The 19,870-nt window shown below is 39.0% G+C and overlaps 1 protein-coding gene across 1 annotated transcript in view; it reads right to left on the reverse strand.

The window, feature by feature from the left end:
• Nucleotides 1–393: 393 nt before the first annotated feature.
• cdh6 (cadherin 6) overlaps nt 394–19,870 on the reverse strand; it is a 28,133-nt gene continuing 8,656 nt past the window's right edge. The window contains exons 2-12 of the mRNA XM_056256667.1: nt 15,999–16,335; nt 13,424–13,718; nt 12,704–12,823; nt 11,271–11,444; nt 10,503–10,690; nt 10,074–10,324; nt 8,340–8,476; nt 7,962–8,092; nt 5,818–5,935; nt 3,229–3,480; nt 394–1,086 (exon numbers count right to left, since the gene is read on the reverse strand). Coding sequence (XP_056112642.1) covers nt 581–1,086; nt 3,229–3,480; nt 5,818–5,935; nt 7,962–8,092; nt 8,340–8,476; nt 10,074–10,324; nt 10,503–10,690; nt 11,271–11,444; nt 12,704–12,823; nt 13,424–13,718; nt 15,999–16,211 — 2,385 coding nt within the window. The 5' untranslated portion in view covers nt 16,212–16,335 and the 3' untranslated portion in view covers nt 394–580. The remainder of the gene's footprint in view (nt 1,087–3,228; nt 3,481–5,817; nt 5,936–7,961; nt 8,093–8,339; nt 8,477–10,073; nt 10,325–10,502; nt 10,691–11,270; nt 11,445–12,703; nt 12,824–13,423; nt 13,719–15,998; nt 16,336–19,870) is intronic.

The raw sequence follows: 19,870 nt of genomic DNA on the forward strand, positions 1-19,870 counted from the left end.
GTAATAGTTTGAAAATTCCTCCCAGTTATTTGACAACTCCTATGATGTTGAACTGTTTGATTCTAAGCCGCCCGCAACACATTGAGGTCTGATGGGGAATTCACAGGCCCGAGTTTGGCGGTGGTTTCATTACTTTCATAAAGTACTCAGCCTTGGCCTTTTAGTCAATGACCTGCTCAAGTTCACTTCAAGTGTTTCAGAGGCTCACTGTCAACTGATAAACTGTTCTTTGCAGCAGTATTTGAACAGCGTTTCCGCATCAGATGCTTGGCTTTTCAGTGATGGTTACAGATATGAAAAACCGTAGACATTTCCAGAACAATCTGGGATTATGCAGAAAGATGTCACCACAGATGATCTTTCTGATGAGAAGTCCGCAGACAGATGCGGAGCGGAAAGTTCGTCTCCTCTTTTGAGAAAACGCACAGCCAATCACGACAGAGAAACCGGCTGACTGATTGTAGGACAAAGAGAAGGATAAAAGGGCACTTTGTAAAAGAAATTAGGCTGCCTCATTCTGCCACTCCAGTCTTCATGTAGAGGCAGATCAGCAAATGAGTCTTGTTCCGCAGTCTGTCCATTAGGAGTCCCAGTCACTGTCCTCCCCGCCGTACATGTCTGCTAGCTTCCTGAAGCGTGGCCCCCAGTCGCTGAGGTAGTTATAGTCCTGCGCCCCCTCCGAGGACACGGACCCCAGTGAGCTGAGCGACTCGGCCACTGAGCCGTTACCTTCGTACGCGTAGGTGGCCAATGAGTCATAAGGAGGAGCCGTGGGGTTGCCGTCATTTTCCTGCACGCGCTGGTTGATAAAGTCCAGCACGTCTGTGTTCTCTCGGGACGGCACAATGGTCCTACGGAGCGGCGGCGGGGGGTAGAGTGACTCGGAGGGCAGGATGTCCCGACGCATTTTGCTGTCCTCCATTGCTTCCGGATGCCGAAGCGCTCCGATGTCAAAGGCCTGTGTGTCCTCCTCGCCGCCACCCTCATCATTGTAGCTGACGACATTGTCCCTCACGTCCTCCTTGGAGATGATCAGGGGCTCTTTCTTCTTCTGACGTTTCAGGGCAGCAAACAGCACTACAATCACTACAGAACAAGAGAGAAAAAAAGTCAACATTAGTGATGCACCAAAATGAAAAAGATTGACTGCTATTATGTATACTCATAAATGTATCAAAGGTTTGTCAGTTAGATTTTTTAAAAATAAATTCATACTATTATTCAGCAAGGATGCATTAAAATGATCAAAAGCGACAATGATTACTTTTACATTGTTAAAAACAGAGAAAACTACTGTTCTTTCAAACTTTCTATTCATCAAAGAATCCTGTAAAAAATGTTTCACGTTTTCCACAAAAATATTAAGCAGCACAAGTGTTTTCAACATTGATAATAATAAGAAATGTTTCTTGAGCAGAAAATCAGCATATTAGAATGGTATTTATATAAATCGGATCTGGTAGAAATGTGGTCATAAATAAATTAGGCTTAATAATATATTGTGCTTTGTTCACAAAAACTCTATTATGTAGCTATAACCACCAACAGAAAGCAGATGGTAAACAAAATGTCATTAAAAATGTGTACATTGTGTAAATTTCCCTTTGATATTTGCAGCAGATATTCATCAAATGATGTAGAAGAGCATTATAAACAGCCATATTTCCAGATGTGTTGTGTAGTAATGTATGCCTTCGGCATTTTGAAGAGGTGATTCAGATAGCATGTGGTAATTAACCACACTATCAGTGGGAGCAATTCATTTTTCAGTAAATCCCCCCTTAGTACCATTTGGTTGCTTTTATCAGTGATCTTTCACTGCAATGTAGTTTCATACATGATGCATTACCTTGTGGGTGACACCTACTGTAGGTGTCAGGTCGTTAAGATCTACTGCACACAGTTCACAGGTGAGAACTATGAGTAGCTGATGTTAAAGGGAACACGCCGACTTTTTGGGACTTTAGCTTATTCACCGTATCCCCCATTTAGATAAGTCCATACATACCCTTTTCATTTAATGTAACTCTGTCTGACGGTGACGGACCGCTAGCCTAGCTTAGCACAAAGACTGGAAGTAAATGGCTCCAGTTAGCCTACTGCTCCCAATAAGAGACAAAATAACGCCAATGTTTTCCTATGTTGTGATTTGTTTAGTCACAGTGTGTACAAATAACAAGGTCATATGAGACACAGGCATATTTTAACCGTATACATAATGGGAACTATATTCCCAGAAGGCGAAGCACTGCTACTTGGGCGGAGTGATTTGCTCGCAGCACCCGAGAAGCCCCGTGGTGAGGAGCAGAGAGTTCGCTCAGAGTGTTGCGCTAATCACTCCGCCCAAGTAGCAGTGCTTCGTCTTCTGAGAATATAGTTCCCAGTATGTATACGGTTAAAAGATGGCTGTCTCGCCATGTGACCTTGTTATTTGTACACACTGTGACTATACAAATCACAACATATAAATAGGAAAACGTTGGCGTTATTTTGTCACTTATTGGGAGCAGTAGGCTAGCTGGAGCCATTTACTTCCAGTCTTTGTGCTAAGCTAGGCTAGCGGTGGGTGCGTCAGACAGAGTTACGGCACACACGGAGATGAGAAGGGTATGTATGGACTTATCTAACTCTGGTGGATACGGTGAATAAGCTAAAGTCCCAAAAAGTCGGCGTGTTCCTTTAACAGATAGCAAAACTCTATTAAGCAAGCTTTTCTATAGCAATTCAAATGATAAATGGATCAATTACACATGCATGTTTAGTTATATGACAAGTGTTTCAATTAAAATTAAGCCTAGAACTCAAATGTGATATTCCATTTTTTGTTGAATTAAAACAAGACTGGATTCATTTTCATTTAATTGAAATGTAGCCCTTGTTATTCAGTTTCCTGATTAAATAACCAACAAGTTTTATCAGTTCAGCCATCTGAGCATGTCAGAAACGGTTTCCTTTATTTTCTTTTTTCCCCTAATTGCAAATTATTTTACATGCAGATCAGGCGTACACACTTCAAACCACTGGAATTGTAATTAATCAAATGGCAGCGCAGACAAAAGTGCAAACTGACAGGAAGACAGGTGGGGAAATGAACTGAAAAGTCTCAGTAACAAAGGGCTTGAAAGATGAACAGTCAGATGGATTCACAGATGAAGGAAGCGGGCATCAGACAGATGGACATATGAGAAGTGATCTGATTGTCAAAGGAGAAAACTGAAGGCTACTTACAGAGCAGGATGAGGATGCAGAGCAGGATGGCCACCAGCGCCCCTGTGCTGAGCCCCGCAGAGCTGGTCAGAGCCTCTGCATTGCACATCTCCATGTTGCCATCTCGGTCACACGTGCACACCCGAACTGTGAGCGTGCCCGTGCTGCTCTGCATGGGAAAGGTTCCGTCTGAGATCACCACCGCCACTAGATGGGTGCTCTTGTGCATTCGGCCAAATCCGGCGCGTCGTGTAAAGATTCCAGCTGTGTTATCTGTGGAGAGTTGAGCGCTTAGTTGATTAACCCTTAAACGCATACCTCTAGTCTTTTTCGACCCGGGACGTCATTCACTACCCTCCCCCTCATTCATTTTTTTAATTTAGACATCCACCTTCTTAGTATTCCTCAATCGATTCATTATAAACAAATGTAACAATAATTTTTTTTTTTTTAATATATAAAAGAATAACTGTTTTCTAATTCATTTTTGTAAAAACTGTACAGGGTCGCTAGGGGCCCGAGGTATGTAATAGTGTAAGTATATTTTTTCTGTGTATCAATTGAATTTCTGATGACCCAATAAGTGCAATTCACCTTTTTTCCCCAAGGTGGCAATGTCTGATACACAGTGATGACGTGATGTTTCACTCATAATTACCGCAGACATAAAGAATACACAAATATAATCAGTAAAACTTTAAATGGCTTATTAATTTATTTCAAAGCAAGTTCTGTACGCAGTCAATTAGATGTCACTGTCACTTGAAGGTGGATCTGGTGGGGAAGCTGTCAGTTTTGAAGAAGTTGAAAATGATAGTTTTGAGAATATGGTTGAGATCGCAAATATGAGCCAGAAGCTGAATGTACTGGGGAAATGAGCTTTGACAATGACAGTGATGACAGTAAAAAGCATCTGCTCAAATCGAACCCTTCCAAGTTAAAAGGTAACGAAACATGCTTTAATTTACTTTTTTTGTAATTGTTTATCAGGAGAGTTTTATACTATTGCGGCAGTTAAAGATCGCAAGACACAAATATGTATTAATGATTGGCGAAACATTTATGCATTTAAGTGCCCCTATTATGCTTTTTCAGATATTACCTTCTTATGCAGGGTGTAATAATGTAGCTGTTTGTGAAAGTAAAAGGTCTGCAAAATTTTAAAGATCAAAGTGCGCGATAAATAAAGAACAAAAAAAAAACCCAGAATAAATTCTGAACTGCTCAAACGAGTCTTACTTCTGTAATATACATATGTAACAATGTAACACATTTGCATAATGCCCACCTAAGTTCTTCATTGGCTGCACGCGAACAACGTCTACTTTGACCCGCCCTCAAAAATTGTAGTTGGTTTGCGTGTGTACATGTCGAGAAAATGCTGTTTTCTGTGCTGCAAAAGCAAATTCTCTTTGTAAACACTTCCAAAGGATAAGGATGTGAAGAGTCAGTGGTTAAAATTACCACAGTGATACAACAGCAGTAAAACCTTTTGACGATTGCTTCTCAAATCTCTGTGAGGTCTAAATGGGATTTACAAAACGCTTATCCATTAAAGATGGGACAGTACCCACTTTATTTGGACCAACTTGCTCCTCAGAATCACAGCCGTAAGTATGAGTAATTATTGATGTATATATTTTCTCCTGGGTGTTTAAAATACGTTGTTTTGTGTTTTATATTGTGTAGGTCTCCAGCTAACTGGCTAACTCACGTTATTACTGACTAACTGAAATAGTTCTGCTGTGGGCCATTATTACCTAAAACTATTACCGATTGTCTGTTGGTCTCACTACTTTGAGTAATGATAAAGGATGGAGCAAGATCTTTTTTACAAACTTTAGTGCTCAGCTAAAGTATGCACCGTGTGCACCACATTAAATATACACATCGGTTTGTTGATGGACATACACTTGTTAATGCTGATGCTGATGGTGAGGAATTACATTTGCAACATCTCATACTGTACATCAAAATTGAGTAGCTTATCACTGAGAAACGTCTTGTGATGGAGGTTCGGGTTGAATAACTATTTCTTCCAGTGTTTCATAATTGGACTTGCGCTCGGATTGATATGGGAAAATTGACGGAAGCCTTCGGAGCTGAAATTCAGTTATAATAATGGGCTTTTTGTTTATGACACATGCTGTGAGCAGTAGACCGATCACAACAGACTGGGCCATCTGGCCAATCAGAGCAGAGTAGGCTCTCGGGAAAGGAGGGTTTAGAGAGACTGAATCTTAGAACGAGTCGTTTGAGAATCTTTGAAAAATGTGGTGATATGCAATGTATATTATGAGAAAATGAAAATGTTTTTTGACCTTTCATGCATGTAAACCTGATGTAGGAGACCTCTAAAACTAAATTAGGAACCTTTAAAATACCATAAAGGTACTTTAAGTAATGAGGCAACTGTCCTCTCTGCAGACCACAACAGGCCTAGAAAGACCTAAAGTTATGGCTACTGCAAAACAACATGGCTCAGCTTTAAACAGCTAGATGTGAAAAGGCCATGTGTCCTAAAGATTTCTCCTGTTTGATTGGTCTGTGTTGTCATGAAGAGAGACAGTGAGCTAGTTAGAGGGCCAGACGATGTGAGAGGGCACCCACCTCCATTATCTCGGACTGAGAAGTTTGCTCGCACTGAGCTCTCTGGTGCCAAGGAGAACAAGAAGCGATGTCCACCGACCGGGTCATCTAGATCCACCGCACTTATTGTCTGGATTTTCTGTGAGAAAGAAGCAAATGATGCAAATCACATATACAAAATGCATAGGACATACGTTACAAACTGTGTTTGGTTCGTTTTTTAGAAAGTCCACATCATAAATGTATTTTATCAATTATATTTGAAATTAAAATCATATTAGTTTCTATCATCACTGTTATCTATTTAACAAATTTGGTTTAAGAAGATGTTGCCATTTTTGTCAACTGCTAATATCAAAACCTGGCATTTTCTAAAGAAGTATTTGTGTTTTTTCTTCATTTTTCATTTCAGTTAATCTTTTCTCACACTCAAATAATGATATGCATGGATCAAACAAAAAAGGTCTTTTTTTTATTTGATCTTTTTCAAATGCATCAAACAAAAATAAACAAATACAATTAATAAATTACATGAGCAGTTTAGTTACATGATTATGTTTTTATTAAATGTAGCAAAATAATTAATATCTTTTTAATTAAAATCTTTTTTCTTCTTTTCTTTTTTTCAAACAAAACATGCATTCTTTAATATATATATATATACACACACACACACACACACACACACACACACACACAAAGAGAGAGAGAGTATGCAATATTAAAACAAGTTTATCCTGTTAGTTTTATTGTAGTATGAATTTAGATAACGTTAGCAATGGCTAACTTCTGCTATCCTCTTCTGCTATCCTGTTAAGCCTCATGTTAATTATCTTGACATTATGTAAATTGTGTGAAGTTATAATTAATAAAATGTAGTTGCATGAGCTTGACAGGCACATATTCTTGTAAGTAACTACTTAAAACAACAAAACAGATTCATTCATTTTTTTTTATTTAAGTTACAGAGCTGGAAAGGTACTGCATAACCGGAATGACCTATTCACAATGTCATTTTTCAGACCTTACAAGTGTTTACATGTAAACACTATAAGCATGTTTACAGCAAGAAAAGATGTTGGCTCAGTGATAGAGGCGCATGGTTATCTTTAGTTGTCACCAAGGGCAATTTTAGTTTAAATGCATCTCTCAAGGGTGCACTGGCAACATGCTGTGACAAAAATGTAATCATCCATTGTGTGCCTCATGATTTTTTTTCTCTACCAGGCTTACACACTGGCCAGATTTCTTGCTTGCGTGTTGCTGGCTGGCTTCCCTTTCCTCTGGGCTTTACTTCAGTCTGTTAGAATATAACTGCTGAATAGAATCAAAATCCCAGCCTTATCTCACACTGCCGTCACTGAAATATAGCTAATAATTAATGATTGTTTGGTTTCATCATGCAAGTAACAGAATTTCCACAGTCACCTTTACCTAAAGTCTCTTTTACCTAAATGAAATTAAATGGAATTATTACAATTATTATAACATTTGTATAGATGTAGTTGATAGCATGTGCCTTTTTTCTTAAAGAATTGTGTGTAAAATAAATAATAGTTAAATTGTTCTTGTTTTGAATATAAACCTCTATAGTCTATAGTATTTTATGTAATTTTGCTTCTCAAGTAAATGAGAAAGATGTCTTGATATTTTTACTGGAAAAAGACCAAAATACTTTTGTATTATGCATGTATGTTGTTTACATAGTCTTGGTTCTTTTTGTACTCAACAACTAAACCATGGCAAACACCAGGTTGAACAATTCTGCCAGGCGCTGAGGTGGGCGGGTCAGTGAGGTGGGTGATGACGGACAACGAGGGATACAAGAAGAGTCAGGAAATGGAGGAGAGGTGGACAGTTATTATGAAGTGCCTGTGATATGTGACAGCCCCTGTCATCCACCATGACACATAATCTCATCAAGCCTGACAGAAAAAGGCTCTGCCGTCTAATCCATGAAGGAGAAATACTCATCACTGATCTCTATCTCGCTCTGGAGGTGTGAGTTCTGTAGAGGTCACACACTGTTTAACAGACGCCCCTGCTTTAAATCAACACATCCATCCACCGGCCGAACAGGAGAAGTGGACTTATTCCTCCTTATCTTACATCGAAATTGACAATGTGGCAGATAAATGGGAAACGTATACTAAAATGCTCTTTACCTGTCCGACTTTGGCGTTTTCACAGACGAAGGTCTCGTAGAAGGATGCCAGCATAGGGGGGTTATCGTTGACATCCAGTATGCGGATGTACACAGGCACTCGGCTGGTCTGCTCTGGGTTGTCTAAGTGTCCTTAAAAAGATGTGGCAGATGATGGTTGACTACTTGAGATGATAGAAGCTCACATTATTGGAGCCACGGGAGGAAACTGGATTTCTAATTTAAAAAAGTAAACTAATATATTTAGTCAATATAAGCTGTCATGGTAAATGAAAATGCGGAAATCTTACTGGAGAAATTTAATGCTGGATGACTTGAGCTTAGCAACCTAAATTCATTCCAAATGAACTGCGGCTGCGAGCCGCGTGGAGTTACTTACTGAACTCGGTTGCGATCACTGAAATGTTGTGCCAAGCAAATTCCTCTCGGTCCAGAGGCCTCTGCAGGAATATAGAACCATTCCCAGCATAGACACCAAAAACCCGGTCCACATCTGTGTGTCGATCAATTGAATACCTGCAAGTCAAACCATTGAGCTCAATTGTCACCAGTTTCAATGTGTTTGCGACAGTGTTCTTTTCAAAATAGTGTAGAGTAGTTAAACTATGATGTGACCTGTGACAAATCGGTTTGGCTCAATTATGCTCAGAGAAAATGGAGTGTGAAAATCATTAAAAATTCAGGGAAAAATGCAAGACTGTTTTGTCAGTGTTGTCATAATCATTGTTTTGTAGGGAGGAATAATCAGATCCCCACTCCTCCCATACTTGTCCCTTTCATTCTCATATGTAGCATTGGAAAGTCTAATTCATTCTAGTGAGTATCAGTAATTGAAACTATTTGATTTAAGTCCCTGTGCAATAATCCTTGGTGGCATTCTAGGTCTTCTTTATTTTATTTCAACAAAAATATTTAGTTAAATATAACTAAATATAGATTTTTTTAGATGTAGTTAAAGTTTAAGTAAAAATATTTCCACTGTCATAGAAAACCTGGAAATGCCAAGGAATTTTTAAATGGTGTTTTCCAGGCCTGGAAAGTCATCAAAAATCATTACAAAAGTATTCAAAATAAAAAGTCATAGAAATCTCTATAGTGACAGTAAAACTTAATTGAAGTTTGTTGAAAGAAAAAAAACTCATTGTTTTGTGCCAGAAAAATAGAAACGATAAAGGATATCATCGGATAGTTACTGTATACATTTCAAAAGATATTGCACCATCCTGTAGTGAGCTCTTTTTGTTAGTATCTTGTAAAGTACCGGTAAACTACTTTTTCAAAAGGGTGCATTTACTAGTCTGACTACTTTAAATTCTAATTTAGCCTGTAACTTGGCCAAACAGCTTCCCCAACACTGGTTTACAAAACCATTAAGCCAACTGAACCTTTAGAGCAGGAGACACGTGAGGATGCTTGATGCACACCACAGCTATAACGGCATGAAATCCCAGTGCCCTGGGCCCACACATGCCCAGTTCCCATTTGTTCTTCTTTCACAAGAAGATCACAATATTGCCCTTTCAAATGTAATCAGTCAGTGGGATTGTTCAATTTCCTAATTAGCCTCCTGATGTTCAGAGCGACAGTGTTGCCCGTGCTTCTGATGTCCCTGATAATTACCAGCCCTGAAGTCCTGTTCTCTGCTGCAGAGGGCTTTTTAATTGCGCTTCCATTCTGCGTTCTTATTTACTGTGTTCTCCGGAGGGAAAAACATCCATTTATTGTCCTCCTGAGCCTTCCGCATCAGATTTATCATTATGGTGCTTTGGACAGTGATAATATCCTCATTTATTCTCATAATTGTAGTTTATTACAATTATCTCATAAAGATGCTGCGACTGAAGGACCTCTTGAATTAAATGTGAATTTAATAAACACGCTCCGAGGAAGCAGTCCATCTAAGTTCATATTGCCATAGCTTAAGACAGATTATTCAGGGTTTTGCAGATATCAAAAGGTCACGGGAAGAAACAGGCAGGGTTTTAAGTGGTTTGCAAGCTACTGCCAGGCTATTGTGTGTTGGGCAATGTGCATTTAAAGAGATTTACGGTGATCTTGTAAATCTAGATGATGAAAACAATGTGATGGGATGATATTAATGCAAAGCCCTTACTTGACCGGACTGCGGCGTATGTCAGGATCCATGGCACTGACCGATCCTATCACTGTGCCCACAGCCGCGTCCTCTTTCACCTCCAAAATATAGCTGATTTTCTGAAATTGTGGGGGCTCATCCACATCCTCAATGCTGATCCTGACAGTTGCTATGTCCTTAGCGTCCAGGCTCAGAAATCGTGGGTCTGGATGCGTGTTTTGGACCTTGATCTGAAGCAAGTATGATTTCTTCTTCTCGTAGTCCAGAGGCTGCAACGGAAACACATTCACAGGAATAAACAACCCCACTCTGAGTCGAATTTTCAGCCCCCCTCCCCATTTTATTCACAAACCATCAATTGTAACTATTTTAATTTTAAAAAACACGTTTCTTAAACTTGAAAATTCTGTTTTCAAACTCAAAGCATGAAAGAAAGTTTCTTTGTACCTTCTTTACGCTAAGTATGCCTTCTTGGGTGTTCCTGTCAGTGCTGATGTCGAACACATCCAGACCGTCTCCGCCAACAACGGTGTAGTCCATCTCTGCATTTCTGCCGACGTCGGCATCCACAGCCTCGATCCTGCCAACTGATGATCCTACGTTGGTGAGCTCTGGAACGCTGAACTGATATATACCTGGGGAACATAATGTTAACGTCAGGGTTTAAGCTTGAATCTGTGAATTCTCTTGACTATATACTGCAACAAAAGACCATTTAGAAGAGTTTGGAGGAACAAATCTCATTTGACAATTTGCATTTGTAAAACTACATATCCGATCCCTGTTTCTAACACTGTAGCCAATTAAAGTGCTTTTTAAAGCCTTTTCACCTACTCTTTACTGTAAAAAATGGTGAACGTGACTGATATTGTGCTGCCTGCAATAAATCCGCTTTGTGCTGATAGCCTGCATTCCTCTAATTAACATGACAGAAATTCCAAGAATTTTCTATTTGCATGCGGGCTAAAAGAATAGATAATTTTAAGAGAAACACAAAAGAGTAAGTGAGCTGAGCCCACTCTGTCCATTTAATCAGGATTAACACACAGACCTCACGCAGTTGCTAAAGCTTTGCCACTAACCATTTTCCTTCCCACAATGACAAAAAATATATGCAAATAAAAAGAATCATTGGAATTATGGAACAAATTTGGTCAATTTGTTGATATTTACGAATTTACATATATATTTTCTATCTATTAAATGCATGCTTACTCTGTGTGAAATGAGGGGGGTTGTCGTTGACATCGGTGAGGCTGATGTTTACTGTGGTGCTGCCTGTTAAGCCCCCTTTCTGGCCGGCCATGTCCTTGGCTTCGATCACCACCTGGTAGTGCTCCCTCTGCTCTCTGTCCATATCGGAAGGTCCCAAAGCTGTCCGGATTATACCTGAGGGAAAGATGACTTAATTCGTTAACATCCAATCCAGCCCAGTTCCTTACTCTAGGAGATGGACGACACCAGACCGCAGTTGCAGCTGAGTCTTTGTTGTGTTTGAACAGTGCAGAACTAATTGCGTACATGCACTGAGACTGACATTTTGCCGCAGAGATTATTACAGGCAGCAGCTGCTGATTGAGAGATCGCTGCAGGTTCTGAAGAAACAAGACCTTGGATTATTAAAACCGGTGTTTTACAAGCTAAACCAATTTGGTGACAAGCAATTTCAGAGTAAGCAATGTTGGATTTGCTTGACAGTGTTGGACCAGTAATTTTTTTGTAATAATTATTTTATATTCACAGCAAGAATTCTAAAATAATACAAGACATAATGTACAAGTAGGCAAAAGTAAACATTTGAAATAAATAAACACATTTTTTAAACAGCAAGTAATCATAATTCCGTGTTAATCAGGCATAAAAATGCATTATTATAATATTATATATATATATTGTAAAAATATAAAAATTATTATTCTTCATAATATTTAATCAATGTAACAACTTTTCCTCTGATGTCAGTTAGGAAATGCAAGCTACTAGATAATGTTAACCAATAGCCAAATTAGCAAACTTACTTTCTGATATGTAACACCCACTTTTCATGACCCAATTAATTTTGTGTTGGATAAAATCAAGTCCCACCCTACATTCTTTCTTATTGAACATCCTGTTACATCACATTACAGAAGTAAAATGCCTTGCAAACAGTGATTCACGTTGACTTTGAACATAAGTATGCCTGATGTCCCTAGTTAGATCCAAAAAAGGCAAACGACAAATCCAGTAATTCACGTAAAGAAGAATCCAAGCCCTGCTGCTTCTTTGAATGGCACAAATGTTCTCAGATTAACCCCCACCTCTAATGAATATCCCTTTTTTTCAGTCTTAGGATTTCATGTGCTCATGGACATCATAGTTCGTGTCCCATCTGGGCTAAAGCATATCAGTGTTAAGCTGGACACTAATCTGCCATGGGAGCTTTTGTGTTTCTATTTCTCTTTTGTTTAAACAAAGACCTCTGCGGGAAATGTTCCAGGGCACACATTAGCAATGATTAAACTCGCCGGGCGAATTTGCCCGGCTAAATTGCTTGAACGACAGAGCTGCAGTGCAACCCTTGCCCCATTTCAAATCATACAGATACACATTCTCTCTTTCTATTTCGCCATTTCTGTCTATGATATAACAGTTCAACATGGACTGACCTGTGTTTGGCTCTACTGAGAAGTACGGATGACCCTGGCTGATGCTGTAGGCTAGCTTTGCACTGTAGCCAAACATTTCATCGTCTGCATCCTGGGCGGTAACTTGAGTGACATAGGTGCCTGAAAAACAAGAAATTAGTTCAAGAAAGAGTTCACCTATAGTCATTATGATGTTTGTTATGACTTTTGTTCTTCAGTGGAAAGCAAAAAGGAGGAAATAGGAAGAATGTGCATGTCACTCTTGTCTATGACTAAGGAATTGAATTTCTGAATGATTCATTCACGAATCGGACTGTTTTGGTTCTCAAGTTCAACTTACTGATTCAGTGATCTAGTTTCAGCAGTTAATAGTTCTCCAGGGGAAGATTATCAGTGAATAAAGACTAAAATGACTAAATTTGGATCCTTTTTAAAGCTTGAAAGCTCTAGTCACCATTTATTAAACTGCATGGAAAATAGTGACCTGCACATTCTTCAAAATATCTCCTTAAGTGTTCACAGAAGAAATAAACTGGTTTGGAACCAGAAGTGGGAGAGTAAATAATAAGACCCGATTATTCCTTAAAGTGAAGATATATAATAAAATATGACAAGTTACAATATTGTTTTATATTACTATACTAAGCAATAGATTGTTTTGTAATATTTCTACAATATTGATATACTTCATATGCACCTACAAGACTTTCAGTGGTTGTTTTTGAAGCTGCCGAATCTTACCAATGTGTGACCTCTCAGGTACGAACGCTGTATAAACCTCCTTGTCAAACTTGGGCTCATTGTCATTGATGTCGTGTAGTTTCACAATAAACTCAGTCTCTGGCTCCAGTGGGACACCGGTCTTCTTGTTGACAGCCTGAGCTCGGAGCGAGTAGAGAGGTTTCTCCTCTCTGTCCAGGCTCCTGGTAGCATGCAGATCTCCTGAGTTGGCATCTATCACAAAGATCGTCCCCGCACCTTCACCTGAGAGAACGTACATCACTGTGCCGTCTCCTTTATCCATATCTGAGTGAAGCTGTTGAGAGGAAGCAATTCAAGCATTTCATCAGCACCTCGGCTCATTCTGCCGTTGATATGGCTCATGAATATGTATTGCATTCGATATCCTGAATGTATTCAATGTCCGTTGATTTTGAAGGAATAAAACAATAACGAAATACTACAGGGGGAATGTAGCAATAGACATGTACTCTATGGCAAATATGTGAAAATGAATCCTTGTGGAATTGAATTCTGATGGCATATCAGATGAAAGTACAACACCCTGAATGTGCAATCAAGGTGAATGCCGGTCTATTATGAACAGTGAAGCTGCCGGATGGTATCTTTTGGTGCAACCACTTTTGTCAGATATTTATGAGGTAATCAAACTTTTTTACTTCTCGTCTCTATATGATGAGTTGTTTAAAGCAGTTTTGAATTTGTGTTATTCACTATTGTTACACAAAATGATTAAATTGAGTGATAGGAACATCACATTTTAGAGCTGCAGGTGTGATGTGATTAGCTTTGACAACTACATCTGATAGAGGATTGAGAGAATGATTTGACACTTCTTTCCACTTGAATAAGCCGCTTTGTTACAGTAAAATAGGGTAGTAAAATACAAAAGACCATTCAAACACAATGGCTCTACATGATTTTCCCTCTGAACATTATAGAAATGGCTGCTTCTACTCCACACTGACTGCTACATGATCCAGGCACATAATGTCCATAACAACAATGAGAGCTTTGTGAATTCTGCGCTTGCAACATCCCACATGAATAATCCACTGGTTCGTGATCCTTTGCAAGGCTTTCGAGTCTCTGAACCAGTGGTTCTCAGACTTTTCACGCCAAGTACCACCTGATCAAATTAGAACATACAAGAACCACAGAGTTAATTCACCTCTCTGCAGTGCAAGTTTAAGTTCATATTTTGATTCCACTATTCCTGTAAAGACAACTATCAGTTCCTTGACTGGCCTCATGCAGAACAGCCTCTACAAACACACCGCACAACATAACATGTTATTGCGCTTGTTAATACGCATATTTTACAATCAAATTCAAACTATAATAAATATTCAATATTGTATAGCATACACTACTGTTTAGAGGTTTGGTAAGATTTTTAAATGTTTTGAAAGAAGTCTCATAAGTCATGAGTTCACCAAAACTGCATTTATTTAATCAAAAATACAGTAAAAACAGTAATAGTGAAATATTATTACAATTTTAAATAACGGAATTTTCAGCAGTCATTACTTTAGTCTTCATTTCCACAAGATACTTCAGAAATCCCATTGCGTATTTTTATCAATGTTGATAAAAGCTTTATATTTTTGTGGAAACATGATACCATTTTTTCAGGAGTAGAAAAAACTGCATTACTTTGAAATATACATCCTTTGTAAAATGTCTCTACTGTCACTTTTGATTAATTTAATAAGTAGGCTACTTGCTGAGCAAAGGAATTATATAAAAATCTTACTAACCCCAAACCTTTGAATGATAGTGTATATTTAGGGATGCACAATATATCGGTACTACTGTATGGTTTCTTTTGGCAATTATTTTATGTAATTGTACATGTTAATATCCCCTATTTTTATATTGAGATTACATTTACATCATCTGATCTTTAATAAATCGAATAATTGAATAACACTGTTAAATGTAATCTTATTATACATTTTTCATATTGTACATTATAAAGCGTAAAATTGATTTTAGCAGTTTTCAGCCATAAAAAGAAAACCTGCGATCCACTTATTACTATCTTCAGATTTTTAACACTGGTGTGATATTTCGTATAAATTTGAAACACTGCCACAATAATATGATGTGTCTTGTGCCCACATGTTCTATTTGCAATTAAATTATTTTTTAAAGGAACTTTTTAATGGATTAACAGGTTAATATAACAACCTTATTTAGTGTAAATCCTGAGGTGTGTCGCCTACCACCTGAGGGCCACAGTTTGAGACCTTCTGCAGTAAGAAACAGTAGCAAGCTGTTATACTTTATTTTAATCTTTGATCCTCTACAGCTCCGAGCTTCAGATGAAGTGTGAGGTACCAGGGAGGTCAGATTTCACCCAGCTCCTTATCTCAAATCCAGCTGGCTCTATGCTGGAGATCCCTACATATGACTTGGCCACAGTTTTGATCATTCTCTGTTTAATAACCTCAGAAGACAGAATTAGAAGGAGTGATGAAACCAAATCTATCTCTGCAATCGACTCTATCAACATTACTCGAGCATTGCTCAGACCACATTTATGCTCTGAAATAGAAACATGATCTCTTACCTTGCCAATATATTGGTGTTCTGTTCCTGTGTATTCCTCTTGCAGAAAAAACTGTCTCCACATCCATCCTCTCTTTGAACGTCTGAGCAACTCTTTGTCTTGCTGTCCTTCAATTTCTTTGGTTTTCCTTCGAACCGGCCCTCTTGAAAGGGCAACTGCATTCACAGTTTTGTGTGCACATGCCCACAGAAGAAGTACAATCCAAGTCCTCATCTTCCCCGCTCTTAGGGTGTCTTACAGGGGGATAATGATCCTATCTGCCAAAGTTACAGAGCTCTGCAGTGCAGGTGGCAGCCACCCTCATAGTCCTTCCTGCTGCCAGCGAGCCACACAGTACCTGTAATAAGAGATAGAAAGAAATTGAAAAACAATCAGTTATTGGGCAAAGTCTCAGAGTGTTATTCTAAGGCTGCTGGGAATGCTTCCCTTCCTAATTAAAGGCAACTTCAGCTCCTTTATCATACGACAGCCACCCCCTTATTAAAGATATCTTTGAAACATTCTCCATAAGATACCAATTCCACAGCAAGTCTTGTGGCCGAGGCTCTGATATCTATATAATTGGCGTCCCACATTCACAAAGTATAAAAGCAGAGGCCATTCGAAGTGCTGCAGCCATCATGATAAAAGTCAGAAAGGGTTTTTTCCCCACCTAGCCATTAACCCCCGACTTTTAAAATACTGCAAAGCAGGCCAATGGGCGAGATCTCACAAATCTGTAATCAATGAATCAATACGCATGCTCTCTAAATGCCCTGCTTTAAAGATCTAACCACTCACACTCTCACAGCGCTATTAATTCAGAGTTTCTTTGAAACAACAACAACAACAACAACCAATTGTTGTTGTTGGTTGGGTTTTATCAGCATGCATGGTCACAATAGCCTGCTGGCTCTGAACTGACCTGCTGGAATGACAGTCTGATAGACAAAAGCTTCCTGCCACCACATAATAATCAGCAATCAGCACGTTTCCTGTTTCCACATCAATCTGAGGCTTTGTCTGCGACTGAACGCCTGCCCTCGCTCCCTCTCGCACTTTATCAAGCAGATTGCAAATGTGATTGCGCAAAGTGGTGAAGGGGAGACGTGGGCCTCTCAATGAATCGCATTTAAGTACCTCTGCTTTTTTTGATTTACAATATTGCTTGCGACATTGGCGCACCTCTCTCCGTCAGTGTAAAAATGCATCAGGTCAACATCACCCTTCATCCGGGAAGAGCGACGGTTGAGGGCCAGCGATTCAGATGGAAATGCACAATTGCGATGCCGAATTGACTTTCATAGTTCCGTGTATGACTTAAATGGTGCAGCTATTCCCCTAATAGCATTTTCCATTAGCTCCATTATGTTCTGCTTTATGAATTGGCCTAATTGAATTAGGTAACAATAGATAGCAAAGGATATTGATTTACTGTCAAAGTCAATGAGCTAGAAATTATTATGGGGGCTCTACGTATGTATAAACATACTGTATGTGTGTGCATGATTCTATGTGTGCATTTCAGTACAAACAGGGAAGCAAAATGGGAGATGCGGGCCCTGTTATGTCCAACAATTGTAGTTTACGGATGCTGCTCTTTAATGAATTTCAGCCACCCAAAACTCCTGGGCAAAGAGAACGGGCTCCTGGAGCACATTAGTCAAACCCAGGCAGCCATTTTGCTCAGCTCTGTGACCTGGCAAATCCCTTGACACAGTCCTACCGGGGGAACTCAGCTGGATCTAAAGCGGTTTTGTTACATGGTGTGTCAGACTGAACAGACACAGTTTCCAGCACAAAATGTCTGCTCGTTCATTTACAAATCCATCCTGCTGGGAGGGAGATGGATAGTGAAGGATAAAAATTCCCCTGCTGTCTTTAAATATAAGCACAAACCTAAGACAACTCAATGGGACACTATGGTTTCACATAGTGTCTCACATCGCACTTCATTTACAGCCTCACCAATGTGTCATTTGATACATGCTGATCCACATCACTACAGAGTCTTTATATCAGTCTTATAATGTGGAAGTCATGATTGAGTACCTAAAAAGAATAATACACACACACACACAAAAAATCTGTCATCTACAGTATTTACCCTAATGTTGTTCCAAACCAAGGTCATTATTGTAAACTAAAAAAAGAAGACAAAAACTATTTTAACTAAAAATTGTTAACTGAAAAAAAAAAAAAATTACATTACTGGGAAAACTTAATTAAATATATTCATCAAATATATTAAATATTTTCATGACTCTAAACCGAACTAAAATAAAATTGATAACGTCTAAATAATATAATATAAATAATATTTTCTTTTATTTTTTTAGCGGCATATCCTTTAACTCACCATTGCCATTATGTAAAAGTGTCACTAGAGGGTGATAATATCATCCTGTATGCAATTTTTATTTATTTAAATGTAATAAGACCTTTGCTTAATTTGTTTGCATTGGAGCGACTTCCAATTTCCAATTTAAAATGAAAAAGGGGTAAACATGTTAGTGTTTTATGTTTTTTATGGATTTAGAAAACTTTATGTTGGTTGCCCCTGGTTATGTTATTATTATTATTATTATTATTACATGACTATCAAAGCCCAAATAAACTGGTAATATTATTTTGGTAAACTAACCATTAACTTAAAGCTGTAGTGTGTAATTTTTGTGTGACTAGCATCACTAAATCGAACTGCAAAAATAATAACAGTTTATCCAAACACTCCCCCTGTCAGCAATTGGTCGCTAACCAAATAGTCCCGCCCCAAACTCACGCCATTGGTTAAGCCAATGTTGCAGTGTCAAACTGGTGTGGAATCTCAAACGATTCAACTTCACACTTTTCTGAGAAATCAGCCCACATGGAATAAATTACACACATCACCTTTAAACTGACTCCGTTACACTAGCATGTTTACATTTTTCATGTTTCAATTAATGCAATGATAAAGTAATTAACTCTCGGGGTGCCTGCCATAAACTGCGCCACGGTTGTCTGCTATCCAAAACACAGACAAAACAAATTAACCTCAATGGCACCTCACTCGCGTCTGCCTGAACGTTATCTGCTTTTGTTTTCAGATCAGGCAATTTACCATGCAGTCTGACCTTGAGACCTTACATGTCCTATTTTTATTCTATTTTTTTTATTTTTCTTTCAAAGACACAGTACCCTCAGAGGCCCTTTGGGAACGCGAGCAAAGTGGGGGCTGACAGGTGAGGGAGGAAGACCGGCGACACCTGTGGAGGACGCGGGGAGTCGGTCAGGCGGCAGGAAGTGCCAGAGAGAAAGAGAGAGAGAGGTGGGGCCCGAGCGCGGCCCTCGCTGAAAGCTCTGCCACGCTGCAGACAGCCACAGCAGCCCTGATAAGTCCCACAGGGGCAATTAGGAGTGAGAGAAGGAGAATGTCAGCCACGGGCAGCGAGAAGGGAGGCGACAGGTAACAATTCTTGCTGCAGGAACACAGACCAGCAGAGCAGAGAGAAACAGAGCTAGCTAATGCCACACACTGTCTCCAGGCTCTCTATTAAAATGAATAAGTCAACGGACCACCAGCCATTAACTAGAAAGACTAGACCCCACGTTTTTTAAATAGGTCATTCTTGTTTGCAAAGCCAAGGTACATGATATAGCGGTACATGATATAGCGTCTCATGATAGCGATAGCATAAATGTTTGATTTCTCTGAGCTGTGCAAATCTGTAATTTTTTATTTATTTATTTTTTGGCCTCTGCAAAGAAATTCTCACGTAGCTTCTGGCTACATCACATCTTAGTGAAAACACTAAGAGAAAACTCTCCAGCTAGTACTCATATCTCTCGAGCAAATGGTAGGAGACATGTGCCATGTTTGATTGCGGTTCTCTTCCTACCACTGAGCAACA

Source organism: Rhinichthys klamathensis, unplaced genomic scaffold (assembly GCF_029890125.1).
Source record: "Rhinichthys klamathensis goyatoka isolate OS25496 unplaced genomic scaffold, OSU_Roscu_1.1 h1tg000127l_1, whole genome shotgun sequence".
Lineage (NCBI taxonomy): Eukaryota > Metazoa > Chordata > Actinopteri > Cypriniformes > Leuciscidae > Rhinichthys > Rhinichthys klamathensis.